The 19,971-nt window shown below is 45.7% G+C and overlaps 10 protein-coding genes across 10 annotated transcripts; 6 read left to right on the forward strand and 4 right to left on the reverse strand.

The window, feature by feature from the left end:
• Positions 1-1,151: 1,151 nt before the first annotated feature.
• PRX1 (thioredoxin peroxidase) lies at positions 1,152-2,345 on the forward strand. The gene has a single exon (XM_019127327.1). It carries the CDS (start codon positions 1,186-1,188, stop codon positions 1,858-1,860), a length of 675 nt encoding a protein of 224 aa, XP_018987561.1. The 5' UTR covers positions 1,152-1,185; the 3' UTR covers positions 1,861-2,345.
• A 483-nt stretch (positions 2,346-2,828) lies between these two features.
• Positions 2,829-3,348, forward strand: BABINDRAFT_158871 (uncharacterized protein). Its single transcript, XM_019127328.1, has one exon. The coding sequence runs from the start codon at positions 2,905-2,907 to the stop codon at positions 3,277-3,279; it is 375 nt and encodes a 124-aa protein (XP_018987562.1). The 5' UTR covers positions 2,829-2,904; the 3' UTR covers positions 3,280-3,348.
• Positions 3,349-4,876: 1,528 nt separating this feature from the next.
• RME1 (Rme1p) lies at positions 4,877-5,884 on the forward strand (the record flags this gene model as incomplete). Its single annotated transcript, XM_019126783.1, has 1 exon — positions 4,877-5,884. The coding sequence occupies one exon, from the start codon at positions 4,877-4,879 to the stop codon at positions 5,882-5,884; it is 1,008 nt and encodes a 335-aa protein (XP_018987563.1).
• A 42-nt stretch (positions 5,885-5,926) lies between these two features.
• On the reverse strand, positions 5,927-7,090 carry BABINDRAFT_158872 (uncharacterized protein). The gene has a single exon (XM_019127329.1). It carries the CDS (start codon positions 7,050-7,052, stop codon positions 6,156-6,158), a length of 897 nt encoding a protein of 298 aa, XP_018987564.1. The 5' UTR covers positions 7,053-7,090; the 3' UTR covers positions 5,927-6,155.
• A 1,169-nt stretch (positions 7,091-8,259) lies between these two features.
• Positions 8,260-9,360, forward strand: BABINDRAFT_164048 (uncharacterized protein; the record flags this gene model as incomplete). The annotated part of the gene is made up of 1 exon (XM_019130216.1): positions 8,260-9,360. One exon carries the CDS (start codon positions 8,260-8,262, stop codon positions 9,358-9,360), a length of 1,101 nt encoding a protein of 366 aa, XP_018987565.1.
• Positions 9,361-10,469: 1,109 nt separating this feature from the next.
• Positions 10,470-13,469, forward strand: BABINDRAFT_158874 (uncharacterized protein). Its single transcript, XM_019127330.1, has one exon. The coding sequence runs from the start codon at positions 10,611-10,613 to the stop codon at positions 13,143-13,145; it is 2,535 nt and encodes an 844-aa protein (XP_018987566.1). The 5' UTR covers positions 10,470-10,610; the 3' UTR covers positions 13,146-13,469.
• Positions 13,470-13,941: 472 nt separating this feature from the next.
• On the reverse strand, positions 13,942-14,494 carry NHP2 (snoRNA-binding protein). The gene has a single exon (XM_019127331.1). It carries the CDS (start codon positions 14,473-14,475, stop codon positions 14,071-14,073), a length of 405 nt encoding a protein of 134 aa, XP_018987567.1. The 5' UTR covers positions 14,476-14,494; the 3' UTR covers positions 13,942-14,070.
• A 236-nt stretch (positions 14,495-14,730) lies between these two features.
• On the forward strand, positions 14,731-16,094 carry BABINDRAFT_158876 (KH domain-containing protein). The gene has a single exon (XM_019127332.1). It carries the CDS (start codon positions 14,759-14,761, stop codon positions 15,983-15,985), a length of 1,227 nt encoding a protein of 408 aa, XP_018987568.1. The 5' UTR covers positions 14,731-14,758; the 3' UTR covers positions 15,986-16,094.
• Positions 16,095-16,391: 297 nt separating this feature from the next.
• Positions 16,392-17,258, reverse strand: BABINDRAFT_10707 (uncharacterized protein; the record flags this gene model as incomplete). The annotated part of the gene is made up of 3 exons (XM_019126784.1): positions 16,392-17,031; positions 17,077-17,172; positions 17,217-17,258. 3 exons carry the CDS (start codon positions 17,256-17,258, stop codon positions 16,507-16,509), a joined length of 663 nt encoding a protein of 220 aa, XP_018987569.1. The 3' UTR covers positions 16,392-16,506.
• Positions 17,259-17,841: 583 nt separating this feature from the next.
• RRS1 (Rrs1p) lies at positions 17,842-18,793 on the reverse strand. Its single transcript, XM_019132237.1, has one exon. The coding sequence runs from the start codon at positions 18,493-18,495 to the stop codon at positions 17,986-17,988; it is 510 nt and encodes a 169-aa protein (XP_018987570.1). The 5' UTR covers positions 18,496-18,793; the 3' UTR covers positions 17,842-17,985.
• Positions 18,794-19,971: the final 1,178 nt, after the last annotated feature.

Below are 19,971 nucleotides of genomic sequence, written 5' to 3' on the forward strand. Positions count from 1 at the left end.
ATTATGTTTCCATTGATATTTCTTATCAGATAGGAGTGACAGTGCTGGAAATTGACAACTAATAGAAACAAAAGGGGCAGTATAAGGACTCGCATCGTTGCAACTCAGCCAGTAGATGTTGATGAAATACTATGGTCTATCTCTTCAGGGATAGTATCCAATTGAAAATTCTCTCTAAAGCTGTGCTATCCGTTCAATGACCAAGCTCCTCAATCTTGCATGCCACAAAAGCCACTCCACGCATTGCTCTTAGCAAAATGCGTGGTGGGAAAAGTAAGCGCTCATAGTACACTAATCTCGTTAATTAAAGAAATAAATCTGTCTTTGTATAGCGTTAATGATAGTGTATATTCCTCAATGAAAAAAGGGTTCAGAGCTTGCATACAACCTAAACCGTTCTGCGTCAGCAGATCGAGGGTATCTAGACTTATGGCAAAGGAATCACGTCCATGGTGCCCGAAGAATAAGACGATCTAGAGGGAAAATAAATATTACTAAATGTCAATTTCACTCAACTCTCCAGGTCCATTACATTCGTCCCGAATTAGAGGTGCCAGCAGTAGTTCAGATGCACCACTTGTACATATTTAGCGATATTTGTGCAGAACGGAACACGCAAAGATTATCGCACGAAAGATTAGCGCATTTGCCAGCCTTTGAGTGGTTTTCTAAGGTCTAGCGTTTTGTACTCCTTAATGTGATAGCGTATCTAACTGATGCGCCAATCCCTGGAATAAAACCCAAGCTCTACAGGAAATCAACACGACGGGCTTTTAAAGGCCATTTATGAGAAGCTCCGATTATATCCTTTGGCCGCCCCGCCACAGTTTTCTTGGTTCCGCCATTTTCTTCCAAGCAGCACAATTGGACTACAAACTCTAATAGCCACACGGGTGTACCATGCTGCAACGCCCCTGTTGTGGCGAGGGGAGTCGGGAGAGAAGCTCTCAACATTAACCTGCAGTCCAAAGTTTGGTCTAAGGCCGTGCTTCCGCATGCATAAATGTTGCGATGTTTCGCCAAGTCACGTGCGATTCGTTGATTCAAGATTGCAACAGTCACCAGTTCGAGGTATCCTTTGAGGGGCTATAAAGCTAATTTAAAATCACCTGTTTGGGCTCAATTGCTTTTATCTCTTTTCCTTTCTCCCCAGTTGAATTTGCTCTTTTGTTCACTTCTCTAAACATGTCAGTTCCTGCCGGTACCTTGCGTTTGGGCTCCACCGCCCCAGATTTCCAAGCCGAAACTTCCAACGGCCCAATCTCCTTCCATGAATTCATTGGCGACAAGTGGGTTGTTTTGTTCTCCCACCCAGATGACTTCACCCCGGTTTGTACCACCGAATTGGGTGCTTTTGCCAAGTTGGAGCCGGAATTTGCCAAGAGAGGTGTCAAGTTGATCGGTCTCTCTGCCAACGGTACTGAATCCCACAAGGCCTGGATCAAAGACATTGATGAGGTCACCGGCTCTAAGTTGTCTTTCCCGATCATTGCTGATGCTGAAAGAAAGGTTGCCCACTTGTACGACATGATTGATTTCCAGGATGCTTCCAACGTCGATGACAAGGGGGTCCAGTTCACCATCAGATCCGTCTTTATCATTGACCCGAGCAAGAAGATCAGATTGATTTTGTCCTACCCAGCCTCCACCGGCCGTAACACCGCTGAAGTCTTGCGTGTCATTGACTCCTTGCAGACCGGTGACAAGCACAGAATCACTACCCCGATCAACTGGGTTCCTGGTGATGATGTCATTGTCCACCCAAGTGTCACCAACGAGGAGGCCAAGACTTTGTTCCCAAAGTTCCGTGTTATCAAGCCATACTTGCGTCTTACTCCATTGGATGTTGAACAAAAGTAAGTTGTCCTCACCTGACTGGCTCTTGTGATGCTCTCTATACATAAATTCTCTCCCCGTTTTATCTCCCCTCACTGCTGAATGCATTCCCTTCTACTATATCATGGGCGTAATCGTAGATGGCGAAAGGAATTATCAAGAATTCGATACTCTGAGCTGCACTTGTGTGGAGCTTCTTCATGCAGCGTTTGTGACTGCGCACCAGAACTGTTGAGGTCCTATAGAACTCTGCGCGGGGCTTGGAACAAGGCTTGTAGGTGTTATTTTTGGCCACTTACTTTTAAAGGTATCCCGTGAAGTCGACCTCGTTTTATTTTTAAGAGGATACCTTTTGATGTTGGCATTTGGTATATCTCATGTGTGACACTTTGGACCTAGTAAACATTCGACCATTTATCTTTCAAGATTTATTTACGGGGAATCAATTCCCAGTGGTTTATATGGATCAACGCGCCATTCAAGACTTGAAGTAAAAATCCATTCTACGAATCATCGAGACGCTTTATTCCTCGAGTAGATCAAAGATTCCTCGGTATAACGTATAAGCTATGTAGAGCGCCAAAACAGATCTCCCTACATCTACCCAGAAATAGTCTATTCTAGATTATAGCCATTCCCCATAAATTAAACAACGCAACGATACGAAAAAATATAAGGTTTTATTTATGGATCTAATCAACCAGAAAATTGTGCAAAGCTGGATACACTAGATGGGCCCTTCAGGATAAGGTGGGATACCACGTATGGTTAGATTCAGCCCGGACAACCTATATAATATTTTTTTACGGGGAAGCAAATTAATGGTATATTATCTCAGTTTCAGTTCTCGTAGGCACAAATATTCTAAGGACCGGGTAAAACTCCAGAAATACAAAAAATTTATGTTCTGTTAGGAAAAAAAAAAAGTCTATATAAGCATTAAAAGAACGAAGAATCGGCTTACAATAGAATATATTATATGGCTAACCGAAAAGTTAACGCAAAATCACAGTTTCGAACAAGAGAGAATTTCACCTATCCCAGTTTCAATTAATACCGTGAACTATGATGATTCGCCACTGCAGACTAAACCCTGCGAAGTGCCTAACAATCCTATTAGCAGTTGGCCTGGTTAATGCGATTAATGAAAAGGGGGTTGGTTCTGAGTATACCACAAGTAAGCGGAAATTCAAAACAACCGGTCAGCTCCCCCTGACAACTTATTTCTTGCCAGTTGAGCCCACCTGGATTTGGGTCACCGAAATAGCTGCAAATGGAGCCCCAATGGCCGTTATCCCAAAGATGTTTACCCAATCCTACCGAGAGCCATACAAAATAGCCCGTGCAGTAGAAACTGGTTCAATTGGGTTGGGGTCACATTCATATCACGGGATAGTTGGTGAGATACGAGAGTACTCCACTGTTTTTGGGGTGGAACTATAAATCGCAGGATATAATCTAGTTGGAAGTACCGCTACTTTCCATCTAAGGGCTTTATAAACAGAATTGTCATTTAACACACATTTTTAGCACTATTTACACAGTTATCTGATTAGAGCGACAGATACTCCGGTAGGCTTGTCATAATTTTGTTCATGCGGGTTTGAGTTCAATGACAAGTGTTATGCAACTTCATTCTTCTATTCTGAAGTATAATCATATCTGCTCCTGTCCAGTCAACAAGCACGGATACTTTCATGAATACTGCGTGTAGCTGGGGGATATAATACTGTAAGGGCCTCACGATGAATAATGGATCATCATGGGTGCCTATAAGTTGACATGAACCATCTCCTTAAACAGCCTTCACGTTTGTTTCAGAGATATTTGGTGCTGCTATCAAAGGCTATCATGGCGTGTTCTAAGTCTGTTGAAATAAACACTCGATACCCTGACTTTGAAAACATAATCTAGGCTCCCAACTTCAAAGTGAGACATAATGCACCATGCATCTTCTCAGTCTGGGTCTAGCCAGAATATCTACTAGATATCTGTTCCTCTTGTAATCACATGCGAGACTTAAAACACACGCTGCACGGAACTTTACCCCATCATGCTTGCAGAAAGCCGAATTAAATGTCTTATCTTGGGATGATGCGATTTCCAACACGACGCCTTAGTACAAATTACACACATACATGACACAAAAGGAGCCGGGGTGGTACACCTATCGTACCTCATTAAGAGGGTTCCCCCGTAACTCCGTTCTAAATTTAATCCCGATGGACCTTAGAATCGAGAATTGATACCTCTAGTTCGTTTCAGAAGAAGGAAAAAAGCGAACCCAGACCAAGACAGCAGTTATCACCAACCGCTTGCAATAACCGAAGTATACCTCCCTGTAAGAAATCTCTGTTTAGTGGAGCTTTTCCCTTTCTAGAAACGTATCCACGAAGGAATATCGAGTCATAGCTGGGCTACAAGATAACAAGAGCTGAATTCAGACTTCTATTCACTGCACGTTGGTAACACGAGGGGCTGCTACGTTTCTGCAGGTTGCTGATTGTAGTCTAAGTTACCATGTCTCACCGAGTGCTAATTTCCAGATTTTGGCGATTCCAGGTTTCAAAAATTACCTTTTCTAAACCACTTAAATTCCACATTTATGAATTTGGACTTTCTCTTGCGGCAAGATATACATGCGATACTTTATAGGGTACCAAATATGTATCCAAGTCCGTTAAAGCGTATTTAAGCCCCTCTACTATTTATCAACTATACGTTTCTGGAATCTCCCTTCATTAGCTCTTCTTGAAAAATATCCATTTTTATTATAACAAGTATTCTAAAAATACTCCCTAAGGTCTACTCTAAATGTTAACCTTCCCCTAAAAGAGCGTACCCCTTCGAACTAAAAAAACCCTCTTATCTACAAATAAGCGGTATGCCACCATAGAAAAAGTACCATACTATCCTATAACCACCTGACTTCATAATGCCGCCTACATGTGACTCGTCCCTGTTTGCTTTATCCATTCAAGATGGATTCAGACAGCCGAGTAAAACAGAAAATGACGAAATAGTATTCCAGCCCGTTTCCATGCATTATCCGTCTTTCACCAATCATTCAACTCCCGAAACTTACCCCACCGAGTTTGTTGCCCACGACGGTTCGCCACTAAGGTTTCAACAACAACTTTTTCAGTTGTATACACCAGTAACCCCATCGAACGACGTAGTGGACCTCAATCCAGGACATTTGTTTAGCCAAAACTTCATCTTGGACAGAAAGCGTACACCTAACAGCTACATGGATAGCACAGATCCCGTTTCTCCCACCTTCAACGATTTGGGTAAAGGGTATGGTGACGTGTTACCTCACCTGGAAGGGAGCTCTTACGCCCAGTACTTGTCGAGGTTAGAGGATGTTTACAATGACGATCTGCTTGTGTACGACCAGTTGCAACGTGAAATCAGTCTTATGGGAATATTAGTCCATGGTGAACATCCTTCTCCGAATGAGCTGAAACTTGCGATCCAGGAAACAGTTCCCGAGGCTAATTGTGCACCGATTGTGAACTACGAAGGTTCTTTCCAGATTGAGGAGCAAGGCAGATTTTCTGGAGAGGTGTTCCTGGGACACGAAACTTCTATATCAGAAACCTTGAGAAATGACAAGTTGGCGTGGGACTTTATCCAAAAGAACAAAAAAAAGGGCACTTACAAATGCACCCACTGCTCCGACTCCTTCATCACCCTCATGGACTTTGCCAAACATATCGACAGGTACGGTATTAAGAGACAGCACAAGTGTCCCATACTGGAATGCCCTTGGAAAGTGATTGGCTTCACAAGACAGCCCGAATTACGCAGGCACTGTAGGTCCCAACACGCTATCTGTTGGGACTCGACCAGAAGTAGAGATGCGTTGACGAAGGGTGAAATTCCAAAATTGAGGGACCTGAGACACGGATGCACTGTCACCCACTGCGGGAACACGTTCAAGAGACGTGATTTGCTACAAAGACACATCAGACTTGTGCACGAGAACCCGGAAAGTCGGTTTAACATTAGAATGGAAAAAATGCTCCAAAGGGGGCGACCCTAAACACGAGTTTTCTTCGCAACCCTCAAGTTCATGGCTCATTGAGTTATATTTCGACGGTTTACTTATTTATTTGTATAATGATTACGCATTACTATGTACACGAAAGCAGACCAAAAGGTAAAAGAGCGTATTCCTGCGCGTGAAGTTATTTCAATCGTAAGTTGGTAACAAATTGACCCGTAGTTTTATCAACAGACCTTCAATGACCTCCACAATGGCGTAAGATAACCAGCCACTTCAAACACACTTCAGGTTAAAAAGATGGCAAATTCTAGGATGGGCAGAACCCGCCGATTCCTACCGGGGCGGTATCCTTTCTCTCTAAAATTTCTACATCCTCGATGGTATGGACAATAATCTCGTCGCATGCTTCGTTCAACTCAAAGATAAAGATCCCTGAGAGGATTCTGCCGGGCGAGGTTCCCGCAATGCTTGTTCCGCTCTGCGGTATAAAATTCTTTTGGAGAAACGAAGATATGAGTGTCTCGACCGAATTTGGAAGTAGCTTATAGTACGCTAGATTGATGCCTATCATCGGCTTCAGGGGAAGCTGGTTCCAGACCAACCTGTCTCCATAGCTGGTACAATAAACTGTTGTTGGTACAGAGGGACTATCTGTGATCTTGTAAGTCCCACTGGAACCACCAACAGCTTTCTCATTCGTAGTTTCGCAAGAGAGATGCTCGCACTGATCAGGGCAGGTGTGCCAGTGGACCATAATCTTGTTCGATTCGGGGTAGAGGCCGTAGGCTCGCGTGGAGCCCAAGCCGCCCGTGGAGCCCAAGCCGCCCGCGGAGCCCTCCTCCTCCGGCTCGATGTGGCTGATATCTGAGATATGAAGCCGTACACGAGGGTCCAAAACTAGCGAGGTTGTCAAAAACTGGAGCGTTTTGACTGTTCCGCTGTAAGACTTTTCGCCCTTGATAACCGGCAAGAACGGGTGTTGGATTGGAAATAGGCGGAGCATAATTCCACGACTGAGTATCCGCAGAGGCAACCCTTTCTGGAGTAAGTGGGGAATACTGTCTTCCAAGGCCTCTGTGATGTTTCCGAGATTGGCCCGTTTGGATTGCTCTGTCTGGATGAAAGAGTAGTGTCGAGCGAGGTGCCGTGACGCCAGGAACTTGCAGCGCAAGCCGCGCGCAGATATCCCAAACCGTGTGTACATCGATATCTGGAATTAAAGGGATGCTTTAGGGTGCTAGTAAGGGTGTTACCTTAATACGGAAGAGCAAGTGCCCGATACGACTCTTGGAGGTTATAAAGTCTACCATAACGCCACAGACTACAAACTCCTGCATGTAGTGCCTCATGCGATAATCGGCAGGGCGCCTGCATGGAGGATTCATGCACTGAAGCCTGTTCTAGTATTTTTATGGACAGATTTAATGGGAAAATTCTTATTGAAGAAGATTATATACCGCAAAAAGTATTGCCGATTATCATTATATACTGTCTTTTAGAGTTGTTTATTATCCTTTGACCTCAGACGCATGCCATTTCATGCACGCATGTCTATATGTACCATCTTAATCTACTAGTTCAAGCTGAAACAGTTATTGTTAACTTTAAACTCCAGAAATTTTATTAATTTGCCAGAGATTTAACACCGCCGTTATCACAAGGATGTACCCTTTCTCCACCAATTCACCGGGTATTCTAATATCTATTACCCAGAGCCTCCATCCTCTTATTAGAGCTCTGATTAAGCTTTTGGCCTCTAAAGAGCCTTTTCACCATCACTCCTCAAACTTTCATCCTAGCTGGTCTGGGTTTGTCGGTATACGCTAATGCTTAGGCTCTTTAGACTTGAAAACAACCATCACTCTTAGCAGGGAACACCAGGCTTTATTTCTTGCAAAAGCCTCATTTATTCTAATCACTAGAAATATACTTTTTCGAGCACTTGGGCCTGTTCTCTATACAGCTAAACATGATTACCTCTACACCCATCGTTTTCATGACAACGGTTCAAATACGGCTTGTACCTGTACAAAATTGCTAGCCATCGCTTTTTACTCCCTTTTGCTCATACTTTGACGTTTACGCCTATACATAGACCTGATGGGTCTTCCTTTTTCGCGCCTAAAACACCACTGCTTCCATACGAATGCCCCTGTATATTGACTCAATTGCACTTTCTCGTCCTTGCTCGATTATCAATATTGTCACGGCTATTCATGTTTTGATACTTCTGCCTCTATATAGTGACCCTCCATTACTTGCTTTTGCGCAGATTCACGTGCTTCCGCTTTGGGAAGACGTTCCCCAACCGAGCCGCATCGGGCTGTCCTGAGATATGGCCTCAAAATTTCCCATCACGTAGTTTCTCCTCCCTTTCCGCTTTAATCACCATCGATCTTACCAGCCCCTCCATGAGCCATTCGTTTTTACTGAAAATTGCGCACCATGAGAACTCGCGACCTCATTCGCGTGCACAACCGCGTGCACAGCCGCCTGCACCCGTTTTGCCGTATCCGCCGGCGTTTCACACCAACCAGGTGCCTCTGCCTCTGATATCTCCGGTTAAACTGATTCCACCCCTAGGATCTAAATCAGTCCCAGCTAGGAGAAAACCTGTTCCCGATACGTTCGACTTCGACATCCCTACTACACCTGAGCCCAAGGCCACGCTGGAGTTCCGCAAAATGACCATAGAAGGCCCAGACCAACAGACGTGTTCACCGCTAAAACTGGAGCGCCATGCGAGCTACTCGTCACTGTTGAGTACCTCTCAGAGACCGGTACAAGACTCAGATACTACCTCGCTTGTTTCACGAAAATCCCATTCCTTGCACAGATCCTCAGCCAGCATGTCCATCGGCGTGTTTTCGCCCAGCATGTCTGTGAACACGTTTTCGTCCGGGCGCGGTGATGCGCGGTCTATGGTATCACAGCCTGGGACGATCTCATCGGTCCGGCAGCAGATTGTGCTCCGACCAGGAGAGGGCGAACAGTCAGTCTATGTCGCCACGTTGCGAGCCAGAGCGAGTAGCTCCAGCGTTTCCAGCACGTCAGCCAAGTTTGAGCTTCCCGTGGGCATCCGACCACATCACACGCGCAAAAACATTAATATATCCAGTCGCGCGTATCATCCAGGGCTGAAGAAGGGCGTGGAGCTCAAGTACGGTCACTTGAAGCCGCGGTTGTTGGCTTCTGAGGTAGGTGATGACGATATTAACGACGATATTGTATTGGCGTACCGTGTCAATGAAGAGGACGACCATGACTTTGAATTGCTCCCTGCAAAGGATAGCGAAACAAGGTCTGTATATTCCGAACTGTCGAAGGGCGAGGTGAAGGCTGACTCCATGGCATTAGAAAAAGTCGTCACGTTAGCATCGGATACGTATGAGCCATCGTTTGCGGACTTTAACGGGAAGGCAGGCGAGACCGATTATGCAAACATCACAGAGGTGGAAAAGAGCGAAAAAAAGCGGGAGAGGAGACTTGCCGTGGCGAACCCTGATGCATAGAGATTAGGAGGTTAACCATGGGCCATGAATACACGTCGATGGCTAGGTAATGCCATTCAAGTACTTTTCAGTTATTTTGGGACTACGTATGACCAGTCGGAGATAAAAGATTCATGCCAAGACCTGGGATATTCTAACGTAAACAGTGTTATAGCCCAGAGGTAGTATTCCATGGTTGTTTGCGATAGAAATAGCAAGAGCTGGTGTATGAACTGCCTAGAGATATACTACCAGAGGAAATCCGATCAAGAAGAACTGGGTGGCATTGGGAACGAATGACTGGATCTAAGGATATATAATGTCTAGCGCGATGCAATGGAAAGTTGCATGATGCCATAGTCAACCTTTTGAAAAAACCAAGAAAAAAGGGCCAAGACCTTAAAAATCGAAGGATATACTAATTACTGTGAGAGACACGGCTGATAATTAGTCTACCATAGTTCATTCGCGCACCCTTATGCATTAGGCTGCTGAAACTCACGGTGGATAGCTGCCAGGCCAGCGGTTGGGATAACCTTTCGTCTTGTTTTTCAAATAGCTAGCCCTAAAACTAATAGATTAACTGTGTCCAGCACGATTATGTGATGCCTGGTTGTTCTTTACAGTGTATACATACTGGCTAGATCGCTATTAGTGTTTCTCCCCTGAGGCAAACCTTTTGGTACTGTTTTATGCTTCTGAGAAATAGAACATACTTAACAGTACCTATCGACACAACGAAGCTTTACAGACATATATTCTGCTAGCTTATAATTATTTGACCGGTGTGAGACCCACAAGCGTCTAATTATAAAGCGTATACAATGAAATCAGTTTAAGCTTGCCATACTGCGTTGAATAGGCATTAACAGTTCAGTATGACCCACTTCGCGATACTAACTATTTGGCCCACGTTATTGCCAGCGGAAGCTTGCCCAAGAGCTTTCCATCATATCGTTATAGAACCCCCTAAACCCTTCCTAAAACGATATAAAAGTTTTTGAAACTTCCATAGAAAATACCATTTGATCAATGTCCATTTGGCTTCCGTACCTGTCCCCACTTGACGACTCACGATAAGTCCTGCGCGCGTGCGTCGTTTACTGTTCCGGCCCGTGCGACATGTTGCTGCCAAAACCATCCGCGGGGAACCTTATCGCTCTATCAAACCTACCCCGCTTTACATAACTCTATGCTGGATTACTTTATATATCATTTATATCAACCGGTGATAACCACTTGAATTTCAGCTGTTTACAAATCCTCCCCCGATGCCGTTGGAACTCGCTGTGCCGCTATCTGACGATGACGCCTGGTCTTACTCCTATCCAGAGTCTAAGGAATCGCTTGCTCTTAACGCTGACATCCCCCCGAGCAGTTCAGACAAAACCATCATGGGGTACCCTATTACCCCTTCCGGGTCTATCTGTATGGAGAATGAACTTACCACTCCAAAGATTCCCACTCTGGAAGTGGTTGCCACCCTTCCAATAGACACGCCTAGTCGCGATGCTACCGACCGAGTCATGCTCTATGAGGCGTTTGTGGCACCACACCGATCCAAAACGACACTGGGAACCCCTTCTGCGAACGGCAGCTTTTCTGGTATTCCCAGCTCCTTGAGTCTCGGCCCGTCGTTTGCTAAATCCGCGCCGACCACTACCGCCGCGGATATGGCCCCGGTCCTCGTTAAATTCAACTCCACCGATGAAATCCCGATCCTAAGGCGCAGTGTTCTTTCCACTGAAAAAAATGATGACAGTGGACGACGTGACAGCGTCGGGAGTGCAAAAAGAACGCTCTCCCGCTTGGAAAGTGGAAAACCCTCCATTGAAACTTCCAGTATTCACGGCATCAATGACAATCCCAGCCAAGACGAAACGCTAGAAACACCTACAAGGTCCCCCGAATCCAAGTTTTTTACTTCAATGAACAAAATTGCGTCAACCATTTCCACCTACGCCTCGAAGTCCAGCCCCACAGCCCCCTCTAGGGATGAAGATATCCTCCGTGAGGTTCCTGGAAACGCGATGCTTTCGTACCGAAAGACGATGAACGGAAAGTCCTCAGCCTTAGAGGAACGCTTACAGGGCCAACTACAAAGCGACAAAACCCACCAGCGTACCCCCAGCTATGACCCTGGGCTCTTTATCGACGCCAAATACATGGATACAGGCTACCGCTTCGTGACGGGTGCGCGTGATGCAGACTTTCACACACTTTTCCCGGAAATCGAGCCCCATGACCGACTTCTCGATGATTTCAGCTGTGCGTTGAGCCGTGACATCTTGTTCCAGGGGCGGTTGTACGTCAGCGAGCGGAATTTATGCTTCAACTCGAACTTGCTCGGATGGGTGACGAATCTTATTGTGCCATATGACGAGATTATCGGTTTTGAGAAGCGGAGTACCGCGGGGTTGTTTCCGAACGGGATCGCAGTGGAGACACGTGAGGTAACTCATACGTTCGCGAGCTTTGTAACGCGCGACGCGACTTACGAGTTTTTGAAGGTTATATGGGGAAAGGCCGAGAAAACGCTCGAGGGCAGAGAGAAAATCAGAAAGCCTGATATAACCGGAAAATCCAGCCCCTACGAAAAGTCCGATGAACGCCCCCGCTTTCCTAGCCACCTTGGTCTCAGTTCTCACGACATGTCACATGCGCTTTTAGGCAGGGACTCCAATTTATTTTCCAACCCTATCGCCTCAGAAGGATCCATTGATGAAGCCATGCGGTCGATGATCCTTTCCATCGATGGGGATAGTGCTTCAGAGACGGTCCAAGAGGAAGTGTTTGAGGTGAAGCCTGGCTGTGGATATAGTAACGTGGGGCCTGATTCGCACGCGGAAACTGCGTCTAGCTACGACTGGGAGGCCAACAACGAGACGCTTTTGGCGTCGGAAACAGTGGAGGCACCGCCTGGGCTTGTTTACGATGTTATCTTTGGTGAGAACACCGCGTTTCACCGCGAGTTCATGACACAGTGCGACGGTTCGGCGTTTTCTGCGTACGGGAAGTTCACAGAAAGCAGTGAGGTCGTTCTGGAGCGCCACTTCACGTACCTGAAAGCGCTTGGCTACGCCATCGGGCCCGCCTCGACCAAGTGCGTTGTGGTCGAGCAGGTGGAGCAACTCGACTTGAACAACTGTGTGGTACTTGTGAGCACCACCACGACTCCAGACGTGCCCAGTGGGAACGCATTTTCCGTAAAAACGCGTTATATCTTGACGTGGGGGCCACGGAATACCACCAATATGGTGATCACTTATTGGATTGAGTGGAAGGCGCGGAGTTGGATTAAAGGCATGATTGAGAAGTCGACCCAGTCTGGCCAAGTGGATGCTGCGGGGAAGTTGGTGGGGCTTCTTAAGAAGAAGATTGAGGATATTACCGTGAAAGTCAGCAGACCTGTTCTCACTGAGACTCCTACGGCCGTGGTTCCAGCGACCCCCAGACGCTCTTCCGAGTGTTCCACTGTCAAGGCAAAGACCCTGGAACATGTTTCCCCGCCGGAGACGGGGGCGCTCGATACGTTTTCCCGGAACTACACCCCGTGGTTCTTTGCGTTGTTATTACTTATTGTGGTGCTCATATTGTGCTTACAAGTGTATATATCGTCGTCGATCCACGCTTCCAACGCTCTCATGACGACATACCTTCAGAGCGATTTGTCTATGAGGCATTTTAACCATGAACAGACCAAGTCAGATCTCGGAAAGATTATCGACGCGGCGTTTGTCAAGCGCAAGCCGAATGCCGAGATCCTGGCAGAGCTAAAGAGGCAGATCGAGGAGTATTTTACGTAACTAAGAGGATTTGGCGGGGTTTGGAAAGCCGAGGAAAATTACTGGAGATAGTACTTATTTGACGCGATGTTTACAAACCTTTGCTTTATGGTAGGATCACTTGTACCTGGCCGTTTAAGCCATGTTATGATGAGGTTACGAAGTAGAAAGAGCTATGGGCGATTTGGGGGAAGCTTATCGAAGTGCTGAGCATTTTACGGAAATAAATGGTAAAAGACGGAATTTTACATCAATTATAGTTTCGCTGTAAAATTCCAAAAAGGGGAAAGTACGGCTCGAATCGGTATGTCCAGTCAGGCTCGTGCCGTCACAGCTGATGGTGGAAGCTACGGGCAGAAGATTTTATTAGACTAGAATCAAAAGCCTTCTGGCCGCAGTTTAAGAGTAAGACTAAATAAATCAGACCATACGAATAACCGTACTCCGACATTAGCCAAAGAAACGCAAAAGGTTACAATTTTAGATGCAATCTAAGCACACATAGCGGAGCCCGCACAATATTCACTTATGCTCACAGATGGTCGAGACCAAGGATTTAGACTGACACTAACCTACTCCCTCATTCCTCTTAATCAACAGACATCATATAGACCAATGCAGACCTCAATTTATGATTAGATAAAGCAAATCCATGTTTTCAGGAGTGTCCAGACATATTTAATATGACAATCAGATCTACACATTTTGTAGATTGCCAGCTATAAATGGGTATTCATGCCTCAGCAAAATCGATCTAGGCTCGATAGACTATCATACAACAAAAAAAGACCAACCAGGGGCTAGTTCTACAAACAGATAGTGGAGACGTCAATTAGAAAAACCCAACCGAAATAGATATACATTAGAGAGAAAGAAAATATGAGTACAGAAAGAAGCGGAAAAGGGGACCAGTCACACTCATGTGCCGGAAATGCAGATGACAGGCTTAAGCCAAGGTAGCGATCTCCTTGACGATTTCATCGAAGCTCTCTCTGTATTCCTCGCTCTTCTCAGACTTCTTGTTCTTACCAGAACCACCTGGGACAATCATAACGCAAGAGGTTGGTCTCTTGGTGGCACCGGCAGAGCCCAAGTCTTCCTTGGATGGGAGGAAGACGTATGGAACGGAGTTGTCTTCGCACAAGACTGGCAAGTGGGAGATGACATCGGCTGGGGAGATGTCACCAGCGACGATAACCAAACCCTTTTCACCCTTACGCAAGGACTTGACAACTTCCTTAACACCTCTTTTAACGTGCTTGGCCTTGGACGCCTTCTTCACGGTCTTCAAGACCTTCTTGTTCAACTTCTTTGGGGCCAATGGCTTGGCGAAGCACAAGACAGCTGGCATTCTGCTGTCGTAGTTGTCTTCGGATTCTTCCTTCTTTTGTTCCTTCTTAGAGCCCATTGTGCGTGATGAGAGTGTTAGCTAGGAGTGTTGGAGTATGCACAAATATTGCGATCTAATTTTTTCAAGTGTGGTAAAAAAATTTCTCTGCATGAGAAAAAAAATATATCGAAGGTTACCCGCTCGCATTGCCTGCAGGAAACAGAAGCCTTGATAACCAGAGGCAGAACACTTGTTGTACTTGCCACTCGTTCAATTAAGGAAGACAAAATAAATATCAAGTTTGATGCCTGTGAAAAGAGGTTCCCGCACCAGGGGTGGTGCTGTAGCCCGCAAGAGAAACTACGACGACGATTACAGCTACGGGCCCAGTTCCCGCGGAAAGAAGAGGGAGATCTCTTCCATTTCCCTAGACTATGGCGACCGCGAGGAAGAGCCAGAGCCCCCGATTGACGAAGAAGCAGCGGAAAAAGTAGCCATTTCATATTTGAAGGGGTTGGGACGAACGAGAGCGGATGGTTCGCAGTACAGTGTGACGTTATGCCTTTCCCCCGCAGAGATGCGCGCGGTGGATATAGCCCAGGTCGTGGCAGAGATGGAAGTCCGGTGGCGAATGATGGATGAAAGCCTGAATCTGCTCGTGATAGACCAGTTTGCCATCTTGCACAGCGAAGACGCCCAGGCATTGGCAGCCGCTGCAGGTTTTGTGGCGTACAAGCTCTTCCGGTGCCAGAAGCGCGGCTACCCTCCAGATGTGGAAAAGTTCCACGGCTATACTTTGAATCAGATGGTGGGGACAGATTTCCTAGCGGAACAAATGACCAGTTTGGAAAGGGCGGCGGTAAAATACGGGGTTTCGCTCAATTACTCCAGGCTCGCCTCTGGTTTCAACTTCAGCCCCTTCACCAAGGTGGTGATTCAAGGTAGCTTGCGTAATACAGTGAACTTCCTCGTAGTGTTTATGGAGCTCCAGCTGAAACACAGGACCGAGCATGGCACCAAGAGCTTGTACAAGAGCCCCATGGTGCATGCACCTATTATCGGTACTTATGGGAATCCGTTTACGTACTCCACACAGGACGCCAACACCACTATTCTTCAGGAAAACATCAGGGAAATTCTCGAGTACGCCACACCACGTGAGGAGGAAGACGACTCTACTCCTGCGGAAGTCTTGGCCCGGCGCATCAACCACCTCCTATCGCACGACCTCTCCTCCAACGACCCCGACTTGAGGCAGCAGTTCATGAAGTTCAACATAGACATTCATCTTGACATCGTGGGGTTGATCATCGGGAAGAACGGGGCGAATATCAACGAAGTACGGAAACAGTCCAACTGCCAGTTAAAGGTTATGGACAGCTTCACCAACCACTACGCTAACGACAGGGTCACTTATGAAAAGAACCAGAAAATGGCAAACAGCCACAGGCAAATCCAGGTCAGTGGGAAGTATGACAACGTTCGGGTAGCGCTCTATAAGTTGCTTGAATTGATCCACAATGAGTTATAGCCTTGCGAGGCGATTGAAACAGGGAAGGGCTTCGACCTTGTATGAGAAATTTGATACGGTAAGACATTGAGTCTGCATATAAAAGTACTTAGAGATTAAATTGCTAGGCTTAGATGAGTTACCAGTAGTGATTAGAAACAGGAACTAGCAGTACGTGCCGAATTAGCACACAATCGTTGGTTTATACCGCCACATGCACGGACTAGTAACCATGAGCATCTAAAGTTACAATATAAACTAGGACCAACTGGGTACAAGCATTTATCTAACAATATCGAGGCAAAAAAGTGATAAATGCTAGTACGTACCTTGCAATATCTAGGGGGCACTCAGACTAAAGGATGAGCTGGGGGACCTGAAGTCAAGTCATACCCGGAATCTTCTTATCCTTAGGAGCAACATAGATCTCGAGCTCAGGTAACCCCACTAACTACAAAGCCGTACACCATCCTTATGCTTATCCAATCCCATTTAGCTTTTTGAAATACATTCCTAACAGTATACACCGGCTAATATCGCACTTACTCTATCTTCGACAAATGTTCAACCAAATACTTGTTCATTGAAAACATTGTCATCTTATTTGTCTGGAACACATGCTCCATCTTCGCGTCACAGAGAATTTCCCGGCGGTCTTCGGGGTTCTGGAGATTATGCGTTTTAATGTAGTCCCACATTTTCTTCACCACCTCCGTGCGCGCACAGCTTTCCACGCCCAAAAACGCGGCTAGCTGCGCCGACAATCGCAACGGCCGGGTGAATGCGTTGTTTTCTGTGTTTCTCTTTATCTTCTTTTTCTCTGTGTTGTCGTCGGTATTTGTCTTCCGCTTCACTTTCCGCTTCTCCACCGGGCTATTGTTCTCTTCAATTACCTTGGCTGTGACATGGCTGTTTAACCGGGCTGCTAGGATCTCGTTCTCCAACCGAAGTTTTGTCACCGTGTTCTCTAGCTCTTCTGACGGCGTGGGCGCCGGGCCCAGGTGGCCCTCTTCTCTGAGGCTCAAGAGGAGGTTGTAGCGCAGAATGATGAGCTGCTGGATTTGTTTCTGGAGCGTTAGTACCATATCAAAGAAACAGAGAAATTAACATACCTTGTACGGATGGAAGTCTACCTCGAAAAGCGCCTGGAGCGCATTCCGAATCTTCTTTACCGATATCTTTTCAAAGTCTGACACATTTAAGATCGCCTGAGGCATTAGTACGGGTCTTCAGTTGGAGGCGTAAAACTTACATCAATGGTAGGTATGTATTCATTAAGAGCTGGTTCAGACATTGTGTAGGTATGGATGGTCCAATATCTTGATTGTTATGCTTTGTTTACTCACATGTTATTTTCCGTCCTTTGCTCTTTCCGGTGTTAAGGCTAGATGGGGCAGGCTCAATGAGCGGTCAGCGCACTACCACAGAGATCACTTGACAGCATGTTGGGGGTGGAGTAATAAGTCAGAAATCTTTATAAGGTCTAAAAAGAGCAGCACATTTTACTAGTTGACTTTGACAAGGGTCAAAATAATCAAAACAGAGTAGAATAGCCAGGGAAGCTTTATAACGTTCCATGTCCTTTGCTATATGGGCAGTACTTACTGGTAGTTTAACAAACTGCAGGCTCTTGACTAATATCATAATCTGATTGAAAATACCTATGCTTTCCAAGGACAGCATAGCGAGCTAGCTTCACTTGATAAAAGTGCAATAAACTTAGCAGAAGCTGTTAACTCGCACCCCTATCTCTTCAACATTGAAGTCACCGTTCTGCAAGTCTTCGTAAGCACGCCATTTATAATATATTGCTTACAGGTGATAAAATACTAGAATAGTTTATTGAAATGCACAAAAAGATGGATATGATACAAGTTAAGTCGGACCTAACAGAAAATAAAAACGGAGCGAGCAGGCCTGTTAACACACGAGAACCAATAGAGCCTGCCAAAAATAGTACACCAACAAAGAGCCAACGTCTTTGTGGACCTCTCAGACTTCGGGGAAACTCTTCAAAGTGCTTATTTATCATTCTTCAAGTTACGCTTGTGCTGCAACTCGTTCTTCTTAACCAACTTCTTTCTCTCCATTCTGCCCAAGGTTCTAGGGTCAATCATCTCCTTGTCGGTGTTCTTCACCTTATCATCAACCTCAACCAACCACTGGTTGTCGAGCTGCTTGTTGATACCGTTGTAACCCCACTTAGGAGCCCACTTGCCGGATGCCTCGTCGTAGACCAACTTTCCGTCTTTGGTCTTGGACTGGATACCCTTCCTGGCCGCAAATTGCTCCCATTTCGTAGGCGCCTTGGCCTTTGGCAATGGCTTCTCTCTTGGCAAGTCGGTCATTGGAACCGGCAAACGCACCAACGTCATTGTAGAGTCCTGGCCAGTGGAGGAGCCGTGTGTTTCGGTAGTGGTCTTGACAGGCAAGGATAAGATTTGGTTGATCAACAACTGAACGTTATCACGGGTAACATCCTTTAAGTGGGCTTCACGTTGGGCGTCGCTGGCCAACCTGGCATTGTCCATTGGGTTGGTATCGAAGACAGCGAGATTACCGAGATCGTAGCTAACCGGGATAGGCTTTTCAACGGTGACTGGCTTGCTAGGAGGGTTAGTAACACACACGGGATGAGACTTGTGCAATGGGCTGGGCAAAGCGGGCGACTGGAGGCTAGGTTTTGAACAGAAGCTAATCGGATGTGCCAATAGTGGTGACAAACGAATATTTCAAGTTTTGAACCTTCAGAATGGCTGTAGCTCAGCAACCGAAGAAAAAAAATACATACTATTCTTGTTCGGTAGACATTTTGGGTGTGTAGTCGTGGGTATAGATCAAGATGGATAGGCGAATTTATTCAGCATCTATTTTTCATACCAGTGAATTTTTTTTAATTTTTTCTTTTTTCCATCGCTTTAGGGTGCGTGGCGGTGGAGGAAGGGGCGGTGCATGGATGAGGCGCCAGTGGCCCGCCCTCTATCTAGACACGCTTTGTCATTATAACTAGACCATCGTGGACTAGAAAGGGCAAAATGTTAAAAAAGAAAGTTTCAAAATCAGGGAACGAGACAGCAATGGCCTGAATCTCCAATATCTCACGTGCTCCGTTAAAATGCGTATTGAGTGAGTTTAGCATGTCGTGGTTGAGAAAAGGTAGTTTGGCCCCAGCACATTTTGTAGTGACCTATCAAAAACAATCCACGACACGATCAAGTTTCGAATAGAAGGGTACTAGACCCGGCCTTTTATTAGTATTATAACCACTATAATATACGAAGACTTATGTCTAAGATTTAAGCCGTTCTCCAATGCACGAACTTTACCAAAGTTAATGTCCAGTACGAGTGCAAATGTGGGTGATTCTCCCTGGATACGAGTGGCGAGCCGAGAGTTAAATATACCTAGGCGCCTGGATTATGTTTCGTCACCAGTTCCATTCCACAAGACGGCAAGAAGATCACCAAATACACAAATAATATTTGTATTCTAACTTATCAACAAGGCTCAAACACAAAAATCCGTGTTTGAGCATCGCATCAGTACGATCTCCAGGAGAAACTACTCAAAGTAGCTGAATGCAAGTGTCTTACTCGAGCTTCCCGGCTTTCCTGCAAGTTTTATACGAATTGAAAAAATTGGGAGAAAATTTCTATTGACTTTATAAAATAACCTCACGAATTATATCATGAGCTAATGGTACCATGGTAAAGGCAGAGATCCCTAGGCCGGTAAAATAATATAAGGCCTGGGCCCTGGCACTTCCTTAAAACGATAAGACAATGGCCGACGCCTGATCAATCACGTTAGTAATAGCCTAGAAAAGCAGGACATAAGACTGGTATATATAGTTCACCATAAATTCTTTAGCATTTTTCAATATGGGTTTCAATGTAGCGAGTGAGCTTCGGAGACATAAGCTAGCCTACTAGTTAATACCAATGGTGCTATTAGAGGCTTTTGCGTATGCATAGTAACGAAAGGATTGAACCGAATTCTCAAGCACC

This window comes from Babjeviella inositovora (assembly GCF_001661335.1).
Source record: "Babjeviella inositovora NRRL Y-12698 unplaced genomic scaffold BABINscaffold_1, whole genome shotgun sequence".
Classification (NCBI taxonomy): domain Eukaryota; kingdom Fungi; phylum Ascomycota; class Pichiomycetes; order Serinales; genus Babjeviella; species Babjeviella inositovora.

What these genes read in the sequence shown, in the direction of transcription:
- BABINDRAFT_158871 (XM_019127328.1), top strand. Translation starts at nt 2,905, where the DNA reads ATGATTCGCCACTGCAGACTAAACCCTGCGAAGTGCCTAACAATCCTA.
- NHP2 (XM_019127331.1), bottom strand. Translation starts at nt 14,475, where the DNA reads ATGCCAGCTGTCTTGTGCTTCGCCAAGCCATTGGCCCCAAAGAAGTTG.
- BABINDRAFT_158876 (XM_019127332.1), top strand. Translation starts at nt 14,759, where the DNA reads ATGCCTGTGAAAAGAGGTTCCCGCACCAGGGGTGGTGCTGTAGCCCGC.
- PRX1 (XM_019127327.1), top strand. Translation starts at nt 1,186, where the DNA reads ATGTCAGTTCCTGCCGGTACCTTGCGTTTGGGCTCCACCGCCCCAGAT.
- BABINDRAFT_158874 (XM_019127330.1), top strand. Translation starts at nt 10,611, where the DNA reads ATGCCGTTGGAACTCGCTGTGCCGCTATCTGACGATGACGCCTGGTCT.
- RRS1 (XM_019132237.1), bottom strand. Translation starts at nt 18,495, where the DNA reads ATGGACAATGCCAGGTTGGCCAGCGACGCCCAACGTGAAGCCCACTTA.
- BABINDRAFT_158872 (XM_019127329.1), bottom strand. Translation starts at nt 7,052, where the DNA reads ATGTACACACGGTTTGGGATATCTGCGCGCGGCTTGCGCTGCAAGTTC.